The sequence below is a fragment of the Ochotona curzoniae genome, unplaced genomic scaffold (assembly GCF_017591425.1).
Source record: "Ochotona curzoniae isolate NIBS_2020 unplaced genomic scaffold, NIBS_Ocur_1.0 scaffold_4701, whole genome shotgun sequence".
Taxonomy (NCBI): domain Eukaryota; kingdom Metazoa; phylum Chordata; class Mammalia; order Lagomorpha; family Ochotonidae; genus Ochotona; species Ochotona curzoniae.
The window spans coordinates 52,209,925-52,231,930 of record NW_024467122.1 but is presented as its reverse complement, the minus strand read 5'-3'; the positions used below and the strand labels follow the sequence as shown (position 1 = coordinate 52,231,930).

At 42.1% G+C, this 22,006-nt stretch overlaps 1 protein-coding gene across 3 annotated transcripts in view; it reads left to right on the top strand.

Moving 5' to 3' along the window:
* Positions 1-22,006, top strand: part of SPG11 (SPG11 vesicle trafficking associated, spatacsin) — an 81,455-nt gene that overhangs the window by 21,049 nt on the left and 38,400 nt on the right. For all 3 annotated transcript variants that reach the window (XM_040969354.1, XM_040969355.1, XM_040969353.1), the window contains exons 9-19: positions 4,670-4,825; positions 5,540-5,715; positions 8,009-8,185; positions 9,746-9,817; positions 10,148-10,272; positions 10,512-10,687; positions 12,929-13,142; positions 14,329-14,532; positions 15,599-15,705; positions 18,270-18,415; positions 20,970-21,131. In XM_040969354.1, the coding sequence (XP_040825288.1) occupies positions 4,670-4,825; positions 5,540-5,715; positions 8,009-8,185; positions 9,746-9,817; positions 10,148-10,272; positions 10,512-10,687; positions 12,929-13,142; positions 14,329-14,532; positions 15,599-15,705; positions 18,270-18,415; positions 20,970-21,131 (1,715 nt within the window). The remainder of the gene's footprint in view (positions 1-4,669; positions 4,826-5,539; positions 5,716-8,008; positions 8,186-9,745; positions 9,818-10,147; positions 10,273-10,511; positions 10,688-12,928; positions 13,143-14,328; positions 14,533-15,598; positions 15,706-18,269; positions 18,416-20,969; positions 21,132-22,006) is intronic.

Genomic DNA, 22,006 nt, shown 5'->3' with positions numbered 1-22,006 from the left:
GATACTTTTTTAAGCCTGATTCAGCTCAGCTTCCAGATTTTTGTTTGTTTTCCCCTGGTGAAACAGACAAAATTGAAATACCTTTCAATTTTGAGAATCTTTCTTCTGCCTCCTTCATTGTATTTTGAAGACTCTCCACTGTACTTTTAATTTACCCCACTATATTCTTTCTCAATGTCTTCTTCAGTGAACTCTGAGGTTTTCAAAGGTTTCTGCTCCTTTGAAGGGAAGTCTTCAGTAATATTCATTGTGCCTTTGTCTCTTCTTTTGCTCTTGGTCATTGTACCTCTGGTTATCAGATTCTTCTCCTTGTGGCAGATTTCTAAGCTGTGTCACCCACAAGTCTACAGTTTGATTTTACTTATTGCAGTTGGCACATGGCTCTTTGTTTGCAGTCACTTGTGCCACTCCCTCCAGCGAGTTCCAGGTCTTGATACTTACATTAGATTTCCACCATGGTCTCTGTAGCCCCAGTTCCTGGCTCACAGGTCTCTACCTCCTGTGTTCCCATGCTGAGACTGCACCATTGTCTGTACAAACTTCCTCTCATTTGTGGTTGGAATAGGTCGTAGAATTATGGAGACACCACGTGTCCTATACAGCTAGGTTTTTGGTGGTGTTTATCTTGCCAGAACCTGTTGGCCGTTATGTCTGAGGGCCACACGGACCTATTTTGACCCATATTTGTTGGTATTATTTTCTTGTGGGACAGTGCAATCCACTGAGCTCAGTGAATTCTTGCCAAGCTCAGTGCTTGCGTAGCTGACTATTGTCCCTGCGGTCTTAAATTCTTTGCCACACTGTAAGAAATGGCACCTGATGTGCCACTACTCGAGTTCTTGATCTCCTGGCCGTCAGATCTGAGGGCTGCCTGAACCTGTCTTGAGTGGAACCTGTAGGATGCCACGTTGCTGCAGTTCACTGAGTCAGAAATGAGTTCACTCCCAGCTCTGTGCATGTGCAGTCCTGCCCCATAGCCCTTGCCTCCTTAAACAAAATGGCACCTGAAACGGCTCTAGGGGCCAAACTGGGCTATGATATTCACCTGTTTCCGCACTGCCCATCTGGGACCTATGCTCTGTCTCTGCTCCTGCTCAAATCAAACAAACCAGCAGGACAAGCAGTTCTTTGTCTGGGTTTCACCTCCTGAGCTCCTGGTGAACGTCCCTTCCCACCTGGTTGCTGGTGGAGTTCTAGCTGATGGTGGAGTTCAGATGGCTGTTTGCTGAATGTTGTTGTGGTATCAGTCACTGCAGCCCCACACCATTGTGTCCGCTGCTTTCCTGTGTCTGTCAGTCTCCAGGTGCCCCTCCATTGTTGCTCTGTCCTCTCCTATTTCCTGGAATTTGCCCTCTCTGATTCATACTGGCTAGTATTTCTCTGTTTGTTTAAACGTGTCCTTACCCTATTCTGTCATCTTAATTCTCTGACCAAAGAATTTTTTTTTAACATGAAAATATATTATGGGCTTCTTTCTTGTAAATTTTTTTGGGGGGGCATAGAACTTCATTGTATGGGTTACACTATAATTTGCCTGTTTAGAACTCCAGTAAGATATTTAAGTTGATGTGCTTTTTAACTATTAGCAGAGTGCTATATGTTTTCTCTGTGTGCATGATATTACAAATGTATAATTTGGGCCTGGTGCAGTAGCCTAGTGGCTAAAGTCCTCACCTTGCGTGTGCCAGGATCCCATATAGGCACTGGTTCTAATCCTGCTGGCCTTGTTTCCCATCCAACTCCCTGCTTGTGGCCTTGGGAAAGCAGTCAAGGACGGCCCAAAGCTTTGGGACCCTGCACCATGTGGGAGACCCAGAAGAAGCTCCAGGCTCCTGGCTTCGGATCAGCTCAACTCTGGTCGTTGCAGCCACTACTGGAGTGAATCAATGGACAGAAGATCTCTCTCTCTCCTCCTCTCTGTATATCTGACTTTCCAATAAAAATAAATCTTTAAAAAAAGATTACAAATGTATAATAGTATACTTGAGATAAATTCTAGAGATGGAATTTCCAGGTCTTAAATTATATAAAGTTATTTTAAGTTTTGTTTATTTGAAGGCAGATTGACCAGGAAAGAGATCTTTCATTCATTGATTCACTCTCCAAATGCCTTCAGTAGTGAGGCTGGGCCTGGCAAAGCCAGGAACTGCACGTGGGACTTACACATGGATGGCAGAGACTCCAGGACTTGGGCTACCATTTGCTGTCTCCCATACACATTAGCAGGAAGCTGGATTGGAAGTGGAAGCTGGACTCGATCTCAGGCATTCAGATGAAATGAGGGCACCCCAAGCAGCAGCTAAACCCACTGTACCACAGTACCTTGTCCCTATGATTTACATTTCTAAACCCCTTGATAGTATGCCCTCCAAGAATGTTTTGTTCATTTGTACTCTAGTTAGATGGAGAAAATGACATTTTTTTTCCATTGAGATGGTTTTCTCACTGTGAGAACATCAATCAGAAATTTTCTTTTTAGGAAAGTTTCTTGGGGCCTGAATAATGGCACAGAGGATTCAGGTTCTGTCTGCAATACCAGCATCCCAAATGGGTGCCTGTTCGAGTCCCAGCTACTCTGCTTTCAGTACAACTCCCTGCAGCAGAAGACGATTCAAGTACTTGGGCCCCAACCACCCACATGCGAGACCCAGTTTGCTAACTTTGTCCACGGTTAATTAGTGGTTGAAAAGTCTCTGTGATTGTGTTTGTATTTTTGTCTCTTTCTGTGTTCCTTCCAAATAAATAAATCTTAAATACTTTTTCTTGATTGCAGAGTTTGGATTCCATCTCCCCTTCTTTTTTCTCAGATATTTTATTTGAAAGGCAGAGTGACAGAGAACTCTTCCATCCATTGACTTACTCCCCAAGTGGTTGTAGAGGCTGGGACTCAGCCAGCCAAGAGCCTCATCCAGGTCTCACACATGGCCGCAGGGGCCCAAGCCCCCGGGCCACCCTTTGCTTTCCCAGGAAGCAAATACTGAAGGGCAGTTACATGGTCATTACTTCTGTTTGTGATCAGTGATTCCTCTTCCCGCTATTCTAAGTATGCTGCTTTCCTGTAAAAGACAGAGATGGATCTGGAATAAGAATTCCAAGAGTAGGGCCCAGCATGGTGGCGCAAGTGGTTAAGGTCCTCGCCTTGAACGCCCGGGATCCCATATGGGCGCCGGTTCTATCCTGGCAGCCCCACTTCCCTTCCAGCTCCCTGCCTGTGGCCCGGGAAAGCAGTTGAGGACGGCCCAAAGCTTTGGGACCCTGCACCCATGTGGGAGACCCGGAAGAGGCTCCTGGCTTCGGATTGGCATAGCATCGGCCGTTGCGGCCACTTGGAGAGTGAATCATCAGACGGAAGATCTTCCTCTCTGTCTCTCCTCTCTGTATATCTGCCTTTCCAATAAAAAAAGAAAAAATAAATCTTTAAAAAAAAAAAAAGAATTCCAAGAGTAGTTTTGGCTTCTATCCTTGAGAAAAATCCACATTTCTTTTATTATTATTATTATTGTTGTTATTTTTGGAAAGGCAGATTTACAGAGAGGAGGGATAAAGAGAAAGGTCTTCCATCTGTTGGTTCGCTACCCAAATGGCCACAATGGCCAGGGCTGAAGCAAGCTAAAGCCAGAAGCCAGGGGTTTCTTCCAGGTCTCCCACATCGGCGCAGGAATCCAAGGATGTGAGTCATCCTCTGCTGCCTTCCCAGACCATAGACAGGCGGCTAGATCAGAAGTGGAACCACCAGAACTAGAACTGATGCCCATATGGAATGCCAGCATTTCAGGTAGAAGATAAGCCTGTTGAGCCACTGTGGAGGAAGTTCGCATTTTCAGCAGTTTTCACGCAAGAGCTGTTATGAAGGTGGAGCCTATGCTGGGATAAACAGGAATCACTTCATTGGGTCTTTCAGTAACCGACGGGATCCACGAGTCCCTGCTCCTCACTTTGACTTGCACGGTTAGGAGAATGGCTTTGGAATTCTGCAGACTCAATTTTTGGCTTTGCGACTGACTTTCCAAAGTAGCCTGGGCAGATTGCTTAGCTGTGGTGGATCTCAGTTTTCCAATCTATGGAAAAGGAAAATAGCACCTTCATCCTCAGGTTGTTAAAGGGAAAAATGAGATGATGTATTTCAACTATAAGACTTAAGGTGTAGGTATGTCAGCAAAATGGTAATTAGTAACAGGAAATAGTAACTTATTAATTAGAATCATTAAAGTGTTACTTCATGAAAGTTTTGTAAGACGGTTGAAAATAAAACGATAGTTGTTTTATGTTTAAAAACACTGGAGGTGGGTGTTTGGTGCAGTGGTTGAGCAGCAGTTGGGATATCTGCATCCCACAGCCAAGTGCCTGGTTTGCTCTTAACTGTTTATTTAGCAACCTAGCTTCTTGCTACCACACACCCATCAGTGACCCCTCCAGTGCTTTCATGCCAGCCACCACGTGATCGAGCTAGACTGAATCTAGGTTCCTGGCTTTGATCTGGTGGCACCCCACTGTGTGAGCGTTTGGGGGAACAAACCAGCAGATGAAAGGGCCTGCATGTGTGTGTGAGTATGTGTGAGAGAGAAATTGCAAATAATTTCTTAAAGCACCATAACATACTTTTGAATATGTTAATTGTATTAGGAGTGCATTGATGTTCTTCATGTACTTTTCTTTGTTTTTCTCTCAGATGTGGAAGAGCTGACACCAGCATTGAATTTACTTTGCTCAGCAATTAGAGAAAGTGACTCTGAAGCCCAAAGCAAACATTTTTCAGAACAGTTGCTTAATCTTACCCTGTCTTTCCTTAACAAACAAATAAAGGAGCTTTTTGTTCACATTGAAGGTAAGAATATCAATAATCAAGAGTGTATTTATATTGTTCCTATTTCATAGTGCAGATTCGCTATTGCAGGCTAGAACAGAAGCCAGCAGAGTGTCATTTGCTGAAACTGGGTAGATTTGGTGTGTAACTGAGTGACATGAGTTCTAATAAAAGGAAACTTAATGTAAGGACAAGGGCTGCTCATTGTAGACAGTGTGGAAGGGATTATATTAAAATACAGAGATAGGGCCCAATACAGTAGCCTAGTGACTAGCACTCGAAAGGGGTCCCATATGGGCGTTGGTTCTAATCCTAGCAGCCCCGCTTCCCATCCAGTTCCCTGCTTGTGGCCTGGGAGAGCAGTCAAGGACAGTCCAGACCCTTGGGACCCTGCACCAACGTGGGAGACCCAGGAAAGATCTGGGCTCCTGGCTTCAGATTGGCGCAGCTCTGGCCGTTGCGTCCACTTGGGGAGTAAATTAATGGACGGACGATCTTCCTCTCTGTTTTTCCTCCTCTCTGCATATCTGACTTTCCACTAAAAATGAATCTTAAAAAAAAAAATAGAGTTACTGGTGAGAAACATCTTAAACATATTGTTAGAAATTTGAAAATTCTGAATAAATTCGGTGATCTCTAGAATTATTTGTCATTGTAACTCCTGTGATATGTTCATTAGTATCTCTGCCTCTGCATATACATTCACACGATGTGTCACATGGGTGCCTTCCACAGAACTAGACGAACATTCACAAAAAGGAGTGAACATTTTGACCAGCTACATTAATGAACTTCGAACGTTCATGATGAAGTTTCCGTGGAAGCTAACTGAAGCTATGGATGAATGTGATGTAACTGAAGCTGTCCCCAGAGTAAAGGAAAGTGATATGTGGGAGAAGTTCAGCTTTGAGGTAAATGAGCGATTATCACTTCTTTTATTAGCAAGATTAGGAGAACATCAGAAAACAACAGAAATAGCTTAGAGTCTGTTCACTTGTGACTCGCTATTTGGCAGGGGGTTGGGTACTATATTTAGGTTTTGGAATCCCTCGGGATGGCTTCGACTTTGTGTCTATAAGCTCTTCTTGTTTTAATTCAGAACATTCCTAGGCTCCCTCTTCATGTCAGATCTGACTGCTGACACCAGTAACACCTAACCCCAAGCCCATGTGATGAAGCTGGCAGTCCCTTGGCAATGCCTGCGATGGTGAGGGCCTGGCACTTTGAACTCATGTGTTCTGTCTGGCCCCCTCCCCCAGTAACGTGAATTGCTACTGTGATTAGATCTGAGGAAATTTTTACTACATGACATTATTATGTAGAAATATTTTCAATTTTCTACCTATCCAAAATTCTAGTTAAAACGTTTTTTCCAGTTAAATTTTCATCGTAGAGGTTGGAGCAACCAAAATGTGTTATTGTCCTGTTTGACTTACAAGAGACTGGAAGAATCCCTTCACCCGCGGGGACAGTGTTGGGATTGAAGAGGTAGAAGCTAAAATAGCTCAAGGCGGATTGTCAGAATCATTGTGCGGTTGCCCTACCAGGCCCTCAGGACTGTTGGTTGTCTCTGGGTGGAGGATGGGGATGGATCCTCTTTGGCTTCACTTCCTACTTCCTTCCTAGATTGCTTTTCCTGGTTGATTGGTTGGTTGGTGCTCAAAGCTCTATCAACGGTCTGTGCCCTTTCCCTAAAAATGGTGATTTGGGACCTTTGGCAGATGACTGATCACTTTGATGAAAGCTGTGAATTCTCTCTCCGGATGCATATGAGTGTGCACATGCCACACTCAGCGTTTTGCAAATGGTTTCATGGGTTTTCAGACCACTTTGAAGCCCGCAGTGAAGAATGCTTCCTCTTTGTTCTGTCTGTGGTTTAGCTTTTCAGTTTTGGTCTTCGTTTCTTCTCACTAGATCATTGCAGCAGCTGTCTGGTTCTTCACTGCCTGGTGCTCGAATCACGTTAAGTCCAGTCTCCTCATGGTTTAGTGAGTGTTCCGCCTGAAATACATGTGCAATCCCTTAGGGTCTGTCCGTGACTCCACTCAACTATCAGGATATAATCTCTCATACATTTGTGTACACACACACACACAGCTTTTCATGGTGGAACCTCTGCTTTTCTTGAAAGTTTGGTCTACTACCTCCTCCAGCTTTCTCTAGTTACCTGAATAATTTGGAGTTCCCTGAAGGCTTGTGCCAGTTTCTTTTGCACATGTTTCTTCTAAGTGGAGCACCTGATCTTGCTTCCATATATGTATGCAACACCTTCCAAACTTTTACATTTTTTTTTCCTCTTGTCACCCTTTTACATGGGTGTTTCTCTTCTGGACCCTTCTCTCTAGTACCGCATCATATTTTGTCATAGCCCTTATTGTACAGTACCACAATCAACCCTTTAAGCACGATCTGTCAGTGAACTTGACAGTCCTCTCTACCTAGCCCCAAAACTTTTAATAAAGGTCTTTAATAAAAGAAGTCCTGTAAGAGTGGGCATTTGGCACAGTGGCTAAGATTTGCTTGGGATGCCTGCATCTCATATTGGAGTGCCTGGGTTTAAGTTTCGCTTCCATTTCTGGTCCAGCTTCCGGCTAATGTGCACCTGGAGAGACAGCAGATGATGGCTCAGGTGCTTTGGTCCCTGTCGCCTGTGTAAGAGATCCAGCTTCAGTTACGGGCTTCTGACTATTGTAGGCATTTTGGAACTGAACCAGCAAATGGAAAGTCTGTTACTCTCTCTTCTATCTTCTCTGCCTTTCAAATATATTGAAAATCAATCAATACAATTTTAAGTTTCTCCATTCATGCTTAATAAATGTGTAGGTCCCAGGTTGGTAATCATAACAAAGAAATAAAAAGAAACTTAAAAATATTGGGATTGGTGTTGTAATGCAGTGGGTTAAGCCACTGCCTGTGATTCCAGCGACCCATGTGAGCACCACTTTGAGTCTGGCTACTCTACTCTGCTTATGTGCCTGGAAAAACAGCAGAAAATGGTGCATGTCCTTGGGCCCTTGGGAGACCTTGTTGGAATTCCATCTTCCTGGCTTCAGACTGGCGCAGCCTTGGTTACTGTGGCCATTTGAGGGAGTGAATCATTATATGGAAGACTTCTCTCTGCTTCTCTTATTCTCACTCTTTCTCTATGTAACTCTGCCTTTCAAATAAGTAAATCTCTAAAAAGCAATTTTCTTCCATTTCCAGGAAGTCATTGCCAATGCCATTTTAAACAACAAAATACCAGAGGCACAAACCTTCTTCAGAATCAATGGTCATTCTGCTCAAAGACTCGATGAACTGATTAGAATAGGCCTTGATTTGGTCTTTGACAGCTTAAAAAAGAACAACATAAAGGAAGCCTCTGAACTTTTGAAGAATATGGTGAGTGGTATAAACAATTTGTGATCGTAACATGCTTAATGCAGGATAATATATATTTAATATAATCTCTAGTTAGTATAAAAATGATTTGTATTCATAGTTACATCTGAAACTAGGGAATTTGTGGAGTGTTTGCAGGAAAAAGACGTTGGCAATACAAAATGCCACAATTTAGGATTGGTATGGTGGCTTACCACGTTAAATCACCATTTATGACATTGGCATCCTATACTGGAGTACCTCTTTGAGTCCTGGCTGCTCTACTTCTACTCCAGCTCACTGCCAATGCACTTGGAAAAGCAGAGGATGAAGGCCCAAGTCTTTGAGCCACTGCCACCCAATCAGGAACCCCAGTGGAGTTCCACATTCTTGGCTTTTCCCTGGACCAATTACAGCCATTGTGACCATCCAGGGAGTAAACCAGTGAGTGGAAGAGCTCCAGCTCTGTCCCCCCACAATTTCTCTGCCTTTCAAATAAATTAATCTTTCAGGGGAAATAGAATGCTCCTTGGTACAAAGAACTTCCTTAAAGAGAATTTTTCCCTCTAATTTTATCGCCATGTGATTAACAACTACAAATTATATATGTGTATATATATATATATAATATGTGTGTTTTGATATGTGTACATTGTGAAGATTACCAATATCAAAATAATTAACATATCTCATATCATTGTGCATACATGTTAGGTAGGTATAATCCATGTTGAGAACACTGGATCTAACTTGCTAAATAAATTATATATAAATATAGAGCATTAATTATATGTAATACATTATGAACTACATATAAAACACAGCATACTGCCAACTGTAGTTAGCATATTGTACATGTGTCCAGAGCTTGTAACCGGAAGTTTGTGTCTTTTAACCAACATTTCCTTCATTCTCCTTTTGTTCAGTTCCTGGTAACTACCATTCCATTGTCTGTCTGTACCATACTTGTTTATCTGTTTATGTTGGATATTTAAGTCATGTCCATGTCTCTTGAGTAGATTTTTAAGTGGAGTTCATCTGCTCTCTCAATAGAGAGCAACTTGGTTAGGTGGGGATGTGCACATGTCAAAGTATGCACAAGACCTCATTATTTGTTGATGCAATCTCTTATCTATTTGAACTTTCTGGCGCATTCTGCTTTTGCTTCATGCTCCATGGTCTATCTTCATTTGGAAAGGAGAAGTCGTAGAAGTAGTGTTCTCCCAGGATATGCTGAGAGCTCGCTCTCCTGCATGGTTGAGGTTTCTGAGAGAGAAGAGGAATAAAACTATGATATGGGATTTCTGGAATTATTGACCTTTGCTATGATGAGTCCACTTGAAAGAATGCTATCATTTTGGTCCCATGATAGCCTCCTGTTAGAGTAAATAGTTCTGTGTACTGCTTTTGCTCTGGCAAATGCTAAAGGATTCTAGGGGTAGGCAGTAACATGTATGATAGATGTTGAAAAGTGAGTGTTTTTGTAGAGTAGAATTATAGAGTGGAATTGTAATAGTATATGTGTATACAATAGAATGCATCTTTATCCAACATATATTTGTTTTTCTGTGATGATTGTAGGGCTTTGATGTAAAAGACCAGTTGCTCAAGATATGCTTCTGCACAACTGACAAAAACATACGGGACTTCCTGGTAGGTAAACGTGAGGTGGTATAATTTACATTTTCTAGAAAGGTTTGGTGGAAAACATGGAAAATGTAATTTAAAATACAAATGTATTTTAAGTCAACTAATATTAATCAAAACACAAATGTATTTTAATAGTCAACTAATATCTAATAAATGTGTACCAGCTTCTTTTCAAACGATTATTTTGTATTTGTGGCAAAAGACATTTTTGTGAATATACATTAACTTAGAAATCTAAAATACAATTTCTAAATGGCATTTACTCATGACGTTTGTTTCAGAAGTATACTTGGCTTCTTATGTGATCACTGATTGAATCATCTTTTATTCAAGGTTGAGACGTTAAAAGAAAATTATTTTTCTGATAAAGAAAAAAGAACTATAGACTTCATGCATCAAGTTGAGAAGTTTTATTCTGGGCATTACCAAGAAAATACACAGATCCAGTCCTTTCCCAGGTACTCTCCTTGGTGCCCCTTGTATCAAGATAGTGTTTGGTTTGTGTCTGTCGTGAGGGAACGTAGGTTTCGTGGAACTGAGACTGCCTTCTCCATGTGGACAAAGCTTGCATGGTACAGAAATGATTTAGGAATCACCTTTTATCTCAGTGTTTGCATAATCAGAATTTTGTATTCACCAAAAGAATAGAAGTTCTTGCCCAGGTAAAAAATTGCTTTTTGATGTCACTGTGTCTTAGGTATTGGATAAAGGAGCACGATTTTTTCAAGCACAAATCTGTTTTGGACTCTTTCCTGAAATATGATCATGAAGATGAACTTGGCAAACAGGACCATAGAATTGCATTAAATTGGGCTCAGTGGTGGGATCAGCTGACACAAGAATCCATCCTTCTTCCTAGGATACCTCCAGAAGGCAAGTATGGGAGGCTAAAACATAAGCAGACTGAGTGAGAGTCCAGGTATGTGTTGGGGTGGGGTGTGATGTGAATCTTTCATTGCCTCCATTTTATAATCCTTTTTGGGGTGAGGGAAAAGTTTCTTTTTTTTTTTTAAGATTTATTTATTTATTGGAAAGTCAGATATACAGAGAGGAGGAGAGACAGAGAGCAAGATATTCCGTCCAATGATTCACTCCTCAAGTGAGCGCAATGGCTGATGCTATGCCGATCCGAAGCCAGGATCCAGGAACTTCTTCCGGGTCTCCCACACAGGTGCAGGGTCCCAAGGCTTTGGGCCGTCCTCAACTGCTTTCCCAGGCCACAAGCAGGGAGCTGGATGGGAAGTGGAGCTGCCAGGATTAGAACTGGCACCCATATGGGATCCCAGGCGCGTTCAAGGCAAAGACTTTAGCTGCTAGGCCATGCCGCCAGGCCCGGGAAAATAGTTTCTTTAGAATGTAAGTCATTCCATTAAGACCTAATTTGACTTGAAGTTTTTATGAGGAACTCATAGTGTGGTAATTAAAGAAAAAGATCATAGTTCAGTGAGTTGAGACATCAAGAGCAAGAGTTTTCATCCAGACATCAAGGTGACAGTGTTGTTTTTCCTGCTCTTGAGGTTTCCTCGAGTATAGACTGTGGATCTGTGTCTGCAGCAATGAACAGTCACTCTTCAGAGAGTCAGATTCATGTTTGCTGGTACCCCCAGAGCTTTTCTGTTAAACCAAAGAGAAAGAGACACGTGGGCACCGAGCAAAAAGGATAAGGGGCAACTTGGGATACTTCCCATTTCCTGATAGAGTGCCCGCATTTGCGTCCTGGTTCTTCTAATTCCAGCTGCCTGCTAATGTGTCCCTGGAAGCCAGGAGCCAGGAACTCATCCAGGATCTGCATTAACAGGAAGATGCTTTAAGGGAGCCACAGTTGCATCCCAACCTTTTTTTTTTTTTTTTACATGACAAGGTTTACTTATTTTTATTGGAAAGTCAAACATACAGAGAGGTGAGAGAGAGAGGAAGATCTTTTGTCTGCTCGTTTACTCCTCAAATGGCCGCAACAGTCAGAATTAAAGTGATCCAAAGCTAGAAGCCAAGAGCTTCTTCCAGCTCTCCCACAAGGGGGCAGGATCCCAAGGCTTTGGGCCATCCTCTATTACTTTCTCAGGCCACAAGCAGGGAGCTGGTTGGAAAGTAGGGCTGCCGGGATACAAACTGGTACCCATATGAGATCCCAGTGCGTGCAAGGGAAGGACTTTAGCCACTAGGCTACCATGCCAGGCTCAGCTCCTTAAAAAAAAAAAATTAGAAAGCCAGAGTGACACAAAGAAGGACAGGTTAAGAGAGACTCCATCTGCAGGTTCACTCCCTAAATGTCTGCAACAGCTGGAGTTAAACCAGGCCAAAGAGTCATCTGCTGTCTCCCAGGGATGCATTAGCAAGAACCTGGACCAGAAGCAGGTCCTATGCTCCAGTGTGGGATGCTGATATCCCAGGCAGCAGCTAACCCTCTCGCCCCCGCCACTCAGTCCTCTTTTATTCTCTTTAAATGTTTATTTTCATCCACTTGAGCATCAGGATTTCAACTCCAGGCATTCCCAACGTGGGACATAGGCATCTTGCACAGCAGCTTAAGCCGCTGCAATACAACACCTAACCCCCAACTTTTTTCTTTTTCTTAAGATATACATTTGTTTATTTAAAAGGTTGTGTGACAGATAAGGAGAGGAAGAGAAAGAAATATGCCTTGACTGTTTTACTTCCCAGGATAACTACAATGGCCGGGCCTGGGCCAGACAGAAGCCAGCAGACTAGAACGCCATCCACATCTCCCACCAGGGTTGCGGAGGCTTGGGCGACTGGGTTGTCATCTGCTGCATTCACAGAGACCTGCGTTAGAATCTGAACAGCAAGGGCTTGATATCAGCTGCTGGTGCTGCAGGCAGTGGCTTAACTTGCTTTCCCACAACATTGCCCCGTTCGTTTCAAGCACTGCAGTATTGATAGGCATTTAGCGCTTCCTCTGGCTAAAGTATTGATTATAAAATGAGCAACACAGAAGAGGAAAGTAGTAAAAGAAACATAAGCTCCAGATAGTACGTATATTTTATGAATATTTACATCCCGAATGTTATGTCTGCTCAGTAGTTAATACTGCATGGAGTTACAGGTCAGAAATCATACCTCATGGTTTTTAAACATTTTTTGTTCTTTCTGTAGAATACAAATTCTATTCCCCTGAAGCCCTCTGGAGATACCTCACGGCTCGCCATGATTGGTTAAGCATCGTCTCATGGATTGGAGAATTCCAGGCTCAGGATAGCCATGTTTCACATCAGCAGAATCAATGGCCCCCACTGACCACTGATGTTATTGATCAGGGTACTTGCTGCAACAACTACATGAGGAATAGAATCTTGGATAAACTGGCCAGGTATTGTAAGTGCTGACCTCCTCTCCAGGGGGCAGAATAAACAGAGCTGTAAAAAATCGCGATGCTATTTTTTTCCCCTTTGAAATACCACAAATCTAATGCAGGATTATTTCATATTATTATAAAATTTATTTTTTTTCCTTCTCTTTGTAAATCTACCTTTCAAAGGAAATAAATCTTTAAAATTGTTTTTTAAATATTTATTATTTTTTTAAATTGGAAAATCAGATTAAAGAGAGAAGGAGATACGGAGAGAAAGATCTTCTATCCACTCGCCTACTCCAAATAGCCACAGCTGCTGGAGCTTAGCCAGTCTGAAACCAGGAGCCAGGAGGTTCTTTCAGGTTTCCCACACAGATGCAGGGTCCCAAGGCTTTGGATCATCCCTGACTGCTTTCCCTGGCCATAGGCAGGAAGCTGGATGGGAAGCAGAGCAGCTGGGATTAGAACTGGTACCCATATGGGATCCCGGAGGATGCCAAGATGACTACTTTATCCACTAGGCTATTACATCAGGCCCAAAACATTTATTTATTATTATTATTTTTTAAAGAATTACTTGAAAGGTAGAGTTACAAAGAGAGAGATCTTTTATCCTTTGGTTCACTCCCCGGATGGCTGCAACAGCCAGGTTGAAGTGAAGATCCCAGAACTCTATCCAGGCCTCCCATGAAGGCAGGAGCCTAAGTAGTTAGGCTATCTTCTGCTCCTTTCTCAGGCACGTAGCAGGGAGCTGGGACTCAAACTGGCGTTCATGTGGGATTCAAGAGATGGCTTAGCTTAACCCATAGAACCACAATGCCAGTCCCTAAATGTTTAAGTTTTATTTATTTGAAAGGCAGAATTAGAGAGATATCCGCTGGTTCGTTTCCCAAATGGCCACAAATGCCAGAGCTGAAGCTGGGAGCCTGGGACTGCATCCGGGTCTCCAGCATAAGTGGTAAGGGAACCAAGCACTTAAACCTTCTTTCACTGCTTTCCATGTTTACTAGCAAAGCTGGGTTGGAATTCGAGCAGCTTGAACCGGTACTGTTTTGGGATGGCAGCATCGTAGGCAGTGGTTTAACTGACCACAACAATGCCAGCCTTGGGTAATTATTTTTTTTAGTTAAGACTTGAACAATGTAAGTCACTTGATTTACTCTGATTATCACAACTTTTGTCTTCCCTTAAATGTGCCCAATAGGAATGGGATTTTTCTTAGATCTGAAATGGAAGACTTTGAACTCTTCCTCCTGAGACTGAGCCGTATTGGAGGTGTGATACAAGATACCCTCCCCGTTCACAGTTACACCAGCAAAGAAGGTTGGGATTTCCACTCTCACTTCATTCTGTATTGCTTGGAACATGGTCTGCAGCATCTCCTTTACATCTATGCTGACCATTACAAGTGAGTACTGAAGACTAATTGGTCTTTCAGGAATTTTCACATTTCCTCTTTGCTATGTTTAGAAATATTCTAAACATCCACCTGGACAATGCTGATGTTTTTGAGCTAGTTTCGCCCTCCTCAACACTTGGTACTTCTTCATTCAAGTAAATACTTCAATGCTTCTGGTAATATTCATTCTATAACTTCTAACCTTTTCAAATAACTTGGTTAGAATAAAGGTGGAGGAATCCACCATGAGGGGAGGGTTGTGGGAGAGGTGGGGGGAATCCCAGTGCCTATAAAACTGTATCACATAATAAAAAAAAGAAAAAAAAAAGAAATTCTCAATATGTATCCAGAGGATTGCTGTTGACTCAGGAGTGAAAGCAGCCAGCAGAAGTTGTATGTGATATGTGGGCGCTCGTGATGCGCTTGGTACCAGGCTGTGTGCTTCATGCACATTATCTCACGGATCTTTGCAAGTGGGATGGATGGTCAGTCCCATTTCTATGCAGATAAGTAAGCTGAAGCTTTGAGCAGTTACATAACACATTTAGCTAGTAAATGGCAGAACCACTCCTTATTCGTGCACTGTGTTTGTGCACTAATAGAGGACTTCTTATTTTGTGTAGGAAAAACTAGAAGTTTGAACAGAGAATGTATTACAGATCTGTATCTTTTTTTATTATTTATTTATTTTTTATTGTTACTTACACACAAAACATGTACTCTGAAGCTACCAGCAAGAGAACACTTTTCAGAGCCTTGTTTTCCAAATACCTCTTCTGAGTTTTGACTTCTCAGTTCTTGTCTCTTTGCATAATTAAAAAAAAAACTCTTAAGTTTGGAAATGCTAAAAAGCTTGTGTTAAAACCAGTGAAATATAAAGTCTCTTAAAAGGTAGAGTTGATAACATTTCTCTATTGCAGATAATGTATTGGTCTCTGTAATGCTCATTTGCAAATCAAAAGGAATGTGTGCAAATATTGGTATTATACTTACTAATACTAATTACCAATAGAGAAAAAATGATTGTGTATTCCTTGTATTAAGGAGTTTTTGTTTTGTTTTGTTTTGTATGCAGACTTACTCCCGAAAATTGTCCTTTTTTGGAAAAAAGGGAGTTACATGAAGCACACCCTTGGTTTGAATTTCTAGTTCGATGTCGTCAAGTTTCCAGTAACTTAACAGGTATGAGTATCCTGTGTTAGCACAGGAATTTTCTTAGGACAAATCACTGGTTTATGAATGGTGTCTAATGCATGCATCCTTTGAACAATCCATTTGGTTACAGTCGAATAGCTGACAGTTACCCACATTTAGCTTAAGCTAAAGACTGAAATGTAGTCTCTTGCCTGCCAAGAGGAGACAGACTTGGGTCCGCAGTCTTGAGTGATTATACCCCCTTCCCCAATTGAGCCCACAGTTTATCACAGGCTGAATTCCTGCTTCCTGGTAAATTAGCATCCTTTGTCCATGAAGAAACAGCCTGTCTAACAGGTTCCTCCTCTGGGTCTTTTCGGGAAGAGCTCCAGATGATGTGATAAGTCATCTGCAGTATGGCTGCTGATGCACAGAACCTTGCCTTAGTTCTAATCGGGCAGAGAAGCCTACTACCCTGAGGACATTGCCAGTGTATCCCAGTGGCAGGAGGAAGGAGACAGGCCAAGTGACTACTCGGGTCAGGATTGTAGACAGCTACTCTTAACACTTGGTCAGTGCCCAGTTCTCTGCAAAAGAACTTCATATTGTGTTTTCAGTTTCTGCCGTTGGTCAGCAAATGCAATGTTTATTATTAAGCAAAAAAAAAAAAATCTGTGGGCCCAGTGTGATGGCTCAGTGGCTAAATCCTTACCTTACATGCACCAGGATCCCATATGGGTGCCAGTTGGTATCCTGGCTGCTCCACTTTCCATCCAGCTCCCTGCTTATAGCCTGCGAAAGCAGTAGAGGACAGCCCTAGTCCTTAGGACCCTTCACCTGCGTGGGAGATCCAAAAGAAGCTCTCGGCTCCTGGCTTCGGATCAGCTCAGCTCCAGCCATTGCAGCCACTTGGAGTGAACCAGTGGATGAAAGAGCTTTCTCTCTGTTTCTCCTTCTTCCTGTAAATCTGTCTTTCTAATAAAAATAATCTTAAAAACAAAAACAAACAAATTAAAAAAGAGAGAGAGAGACTGGCATTGTACTGCCAGATCCCGTATGGTTGCTAGTTAAGTCTCATCTGGTCCACTACCAATCCAACTTCCTGCTAAGGGCCTGAGAAAAGCAACTGAAAATGATCCAAGTCCTTGGGTCCCTGCCACCAGCATGGGAAACCCAGATAAAGCTCCTGGCTTTGGCCTGGTCTGGCCCCAGCTGTGAAGCCATCTTAGGAGCCAACTAGGAGATGGAAGTTACCTTTCTCTGATGCTACACCCCTCTATAAGTCTTCAAACATATAAAATCTAAATATATTTAGATAGATATAGATATTGTGTTTTATATATATATAATGTTATATATATATTAAAGAACAATAGAAATGGCCCCAGTACACAGGGAGATAATCATTGTTAATATTTTTATTAACCATTGTTGATATTTTATTTTAGTTATTGTGTTTTCTTGTTCCTAGTCTCTATTTTACTCTTTCCAAAAAAAATGCATTGTGCTTCTGCCTTGTGGTAATTATAAATGCTGGAGATATAAGAAATGCTATGTTTTTTATGTTTTGGGTGTATACTATTGTAAGAGAAGACATTCTCACCCATTTTTAGAGACTGTGATGACTTTAAATGTTTACATAATGTTTCATTGTGTGGCTATTCCCTTGACCTACTTCCTGCTTTTTGATAATGAGACCATATTCAGTATTTTCCCATGTAAACAATAGTCTTGAACATAATTTTAACATAAAAGCTTTGTTCTTATTTCAGATCATCTTTAGTACAAATATATTTCCAGATAAAATTTTTTTAATTCATTTGAAAGGCAGAGTTACAGAGAGAGATCCTCCATTCTCTATTTCATTCTCCAAATGACTGCAGTGACTGGAATTAGACCAGGCTGAAGCCAGGAGGGGCTTGGAACTTCATCCAGGCCTCCCATGTGGGCACAAGGGTCCTAGTAATTGGGCCATCTTCCACTGCTTTCCCAGGTGCATCTGCAGGGAACTGGATTGGAAGCAGAGCAGCGAAAAGGCAAACCAATGTCCATGTGGGAGGTCAACGTCATAGGTGATGGTTTTACCCACAGACACTGAGCATGCTTTGAATGCTGTTGCTGTGAGACCATGCTGCTTTCAAACTGGGTTGTACCAGTTTATCTGTAAGGCATAGTTTCTACCCACGCTGCTTGGTGATGATTATTTAAAATTGTTGATTTGATAGGTGGCAGGCAGCATCTAATTATTTTATTTTCATTTCTTTAATGCTACTAAATTATGTGTTTTTATGTCAAGCCATCATTTTTCCTTCCATATGAACTGGTTATTTTGTCCACTCAGTCATTGGAATTGATATTTTTAGTATTATCACAGGCATTAGTTGTCAGTTGTGATATTTCTTAGTTTAACATTTTTCTTTTGAGCAAATGTTTTATTTTTATGTAGACATGTTTTTTTCCTCCTTTCGTGATGTTTTCCTTTTGCTTTTATACTTCGAAAGTCCTGACTGTGGGTGAAATTAAACTTACTTTTCTTTCTCTGAAATACGCAGTTGTTAATTTAGTATTTATCCCTCTTAATGAAGAAAAAACATACTCTTTTCTATTTTCAGATCCCAAGCTGATATTCCATGCTAGCCTTGCAAATGCTCAAATTTTGATTCCCACCAACCAGGCCAGTGTAAGCAGCATGCTGTTGGAAGGACACACCCTGCTGGCCCTTGCTACCACCATGTATGCTCATGGAGGTGTCAGCCAGGTACGGACAACTTTTTTTTTACCTTTGATGAGAAATAGCACTGATTTTGAATTCATCAAAACATCTAGGTTGAGAAGATCTGAGTTGGTGGCTCTCAGGTACAGTAGTTAAGAGCCTGCTTCAGATGCCACACAGTGTCTCACGATGGAGAGCCTGGATTGGAGTCCTAGGTCAGCTCCCAATTCTGCCTTTCTGCTGATGTGCTTCTAAGGAGGCAGCAGGTGATGGCTCAGGTAGTTGGGTCCATTCCACCCAGTTGGAAAACCTAGCTGTTGCATGCATTTGGCATTTCTGGAGGGAACCAGTGGATGGGAGAGCTCTTTCTCACTGTTTTTAACATTTATTTTCTGTTGATTTTCATCTACTTGAAAGAGCAACAGAGAGACCAAGACAGAAATCTTCCATGTGATGTTTTCCCATGTAAACAATAGTCTTGAACATAATTTTAACATAAAAGTTTTGTTCTTATTTCAGATCATCTTTAATACAAATATATTTCCAGGTAAATTAAAAAAAAATTTTTTTTAATTCATTCTTGGGTTCCCCAATAACCCACAACAACCTACTACTGGATTAAACCCAACATCAGAACTTCAGAACTCTGTATGTCTCCTGCATGGGTGGCAGGGGCCCAAGCATTTGGGCCATCGTCCTCTGCCTTCTGGAATGCATTAGTAGGAAATGAGATTGGAAGTAAGCAGCTGGGATTGGAACAATTATTTGGATATGGAATGTGGCAATGCAACTGGCAACTTAACCCTTTGTACAACACTAACCCTTGCCATTTTTTTTTAAGATTTTAAGATTTTTGGAAAGGCAGATTTGCAGAGAGGAGAAAAAGACTGAGAGGAAGATCTTCCATCCACTGGTTCTCTCCCTAAGTGGCTGCAACGGCCAGAGCTGAGTCTGTCTGAAGCCAGGAGCTTCGTCGGGGTGTCCTGCACAAGTGCAGGGTACCAAGGCTTTGGGTCATCCACGAGTGCCTTCCCAGGTCACAGGAAGGGAGATAGAAAAGAAATAGAGTAGTTGGGATATTAACCGGTCCCTATATGGGATCCCGGAGTGTGCAAGGTGAGGACATTAACCACCACTAGTCTGTCACACCAGACTTGCTTTTTATGTTGTATTAAGATACTATTATTTATTTAAGAGGATGGTTATAGAGAAAGAGAGGGAGAGAAACAGGCATCTTTTATCTGCTTGTTCATTCCCCAGATGGCCACAATGGTCAGGACTGGGTCAGGTGGAAGCCAGAAGCCTGGAACTCCATCCAACTCCCACACGTTGGGTGCACGGGCCCAATCATGCGTGTGGGATGCTGACATTGCAGGCAGCAGCTTGACCTATACCACAATACTGGCTTCCCAACCCTGACTTTCAAATAAACAATTTAAAAATTACTATGTATATATAACTACTTTCAAGTGTCTTGTTAACATAAAAACAAAGGTACAATTGTAAACCTTATACCCTAAGTTAAAAGGAGATAATTACATTTCATAGAGATTCTTTTTTCCCGTTTGTTTGCTAACACTCAGCATTTGTGAATCAGGGTCTAATTTTAGATGTTCTACTTGAGAATTATTTTCTACTGTTCATTCTCTTAAGTTAAAAAAAGAAACCATAATGTTTAACTACCTAAACAAACTTTTGCATTGCCATGTAAGAATTTGCCATTCTTGGTTTTTTGAGAAAGATTTTTTTTTTTTTAATTTGAAAGGCGGAGTTAGAGAAAGAGACAGAGGAAGATCTTTCATTCGCTGGTTGGCTCCCAAGTGGCCACAGCAGCTGGGACTAGGCCAGGTCAAAGCCAGGAGCTTCTTCCAGATCTCCGAATGACAAGGGCCCAAAACTTGGGCCATCTTCCACTCCCTTTCCCAGGCTTATTAGCAGGGAGATGGATCAGAAGTGAGGCAGCTGGAACTTAAGCAGGTGCCCATATTGCTGACCCTGCAAGTGGCAGCCTAAGTCCCTGTACTACAATGTCAGCCCCATTCTTTAGTTTTTGGTTAGAGGAAAGCTTAGAATTCTGCTAAAACATGTAATCTTTATATAAATTTCATATTCATGCTAGTTTTAGTTTCTCTTAGAACTAGAATTGAAACCTACTGCTTATCCAGTGCTGTTCTTACAGCAACATGCTTTCTAGGCTAATCTGTTTCACAGAATTTTTTTTTATTTTTATTTGAAAGGCATATGTACAGAGAAAAAGATCTTCTGTCTACTGGTTCACTCCCCAAATGGCTCCAACAACTTGAGTTGAGCTGATCCAAAGCCAGGAGCCAGATGCTCTTCCAGGTCTCCCATATGGGTGCAAGGAACTCAAGGACTTGGGCCATCCTCTGCTGCTTTCTCAGGGCACAAGCAGAGAGCAGCATTGAAAATAGAGCAGCTGGAACATGAACTGGTGCCTTATAATGGATGCTGGTGCTTGCAGGCAGAGGAATAGCCTGTACGATTATGCCAGCCCTGACAACATTCTTGTAGAAAAAAAGTGCAAGTTTTGAAAAGGAGGGCAACTAGTCTGCAGCCTGGTGTCTTTGTTTTTACTTAGGTTATTCAGAATGAAGAAAAGGAGAACTGCTTGAAGAAAGTGGATCCTCAGTTACTGAAGATGGCATTAACTGCCTATCCCAAACTCAAAACTGCTCTGTTCCCGCAGTGCACCACTCTGAGTGTCCTGCCACCTGATGTAACCCTGTACCATCTAATTCAGGTATGGTATTTCAGTGGTCAGTTTTTACATGTGCAAGGGAGGTTTCAGCAGGGGAAACAGCAATATCTTACAAATGGGGACATTTATCTTTAGGAATTCCATAGCCTGTTAATCCAGTGGAAAAATCAACATATGATGACGAGACAACCCAAAAGTTAACATGTAAGGAAACCATTGACACCCCCCACCCCCCTGCACAGTGCAGCAGAGTGATGTTATCAGAACCCAGAAACTGGAGCCATCCTCTCTCTGAGAGCTAAACTTAGAAGCAGGCTGCCAAGTGGAAACAGGGAACCGAGAGAAGGCCAGGTTAGCAACGTGGAACAGGTGCCCGCAGAAAACAAAGAAGCAGGGGAAGTACCTTGGCTTCTCGCCTCTTCCCAGCTTGACTCACCCACAGCATCCTCATCCTCATCCTTGTGGCTGTACTTCTCTGGTGGCCAAGCAGCAGAGGGATTGAAAATGAGATTCCCAGCAGAGCAGAGCAAAACACATAAGGTGAAGGATGCAATGAAGTGATGAGCAAGTGGGCGTCTGCCACCATCCTCAAGGCCCTGCATTTTACCACTGACAACTTGTCACTGTCTTCTCTGTGTACCTACCAGGTCTATATGTATAAAACAGTGCTGCTGCTTTTCTGTTTTAAAAGATTTATTTATTTATATTGGAAAGTCAGACTTACAGAAAGGAGGAGAAACAGAGAGGAAGATCCTCCATCCGATGATTCACTCCCTATGTAATCGCAGTGGTTGGAGCTGAGCCGATCCGAAACAAGGAATCAGGACCTTCTTCCTTGTCTCCGACACGGGTGCAGGGTCCCAAGGCTTTGGCCTGTCCTCGACTGCTTTCCCAGGCCACAAGCAGGGAGCTGGATG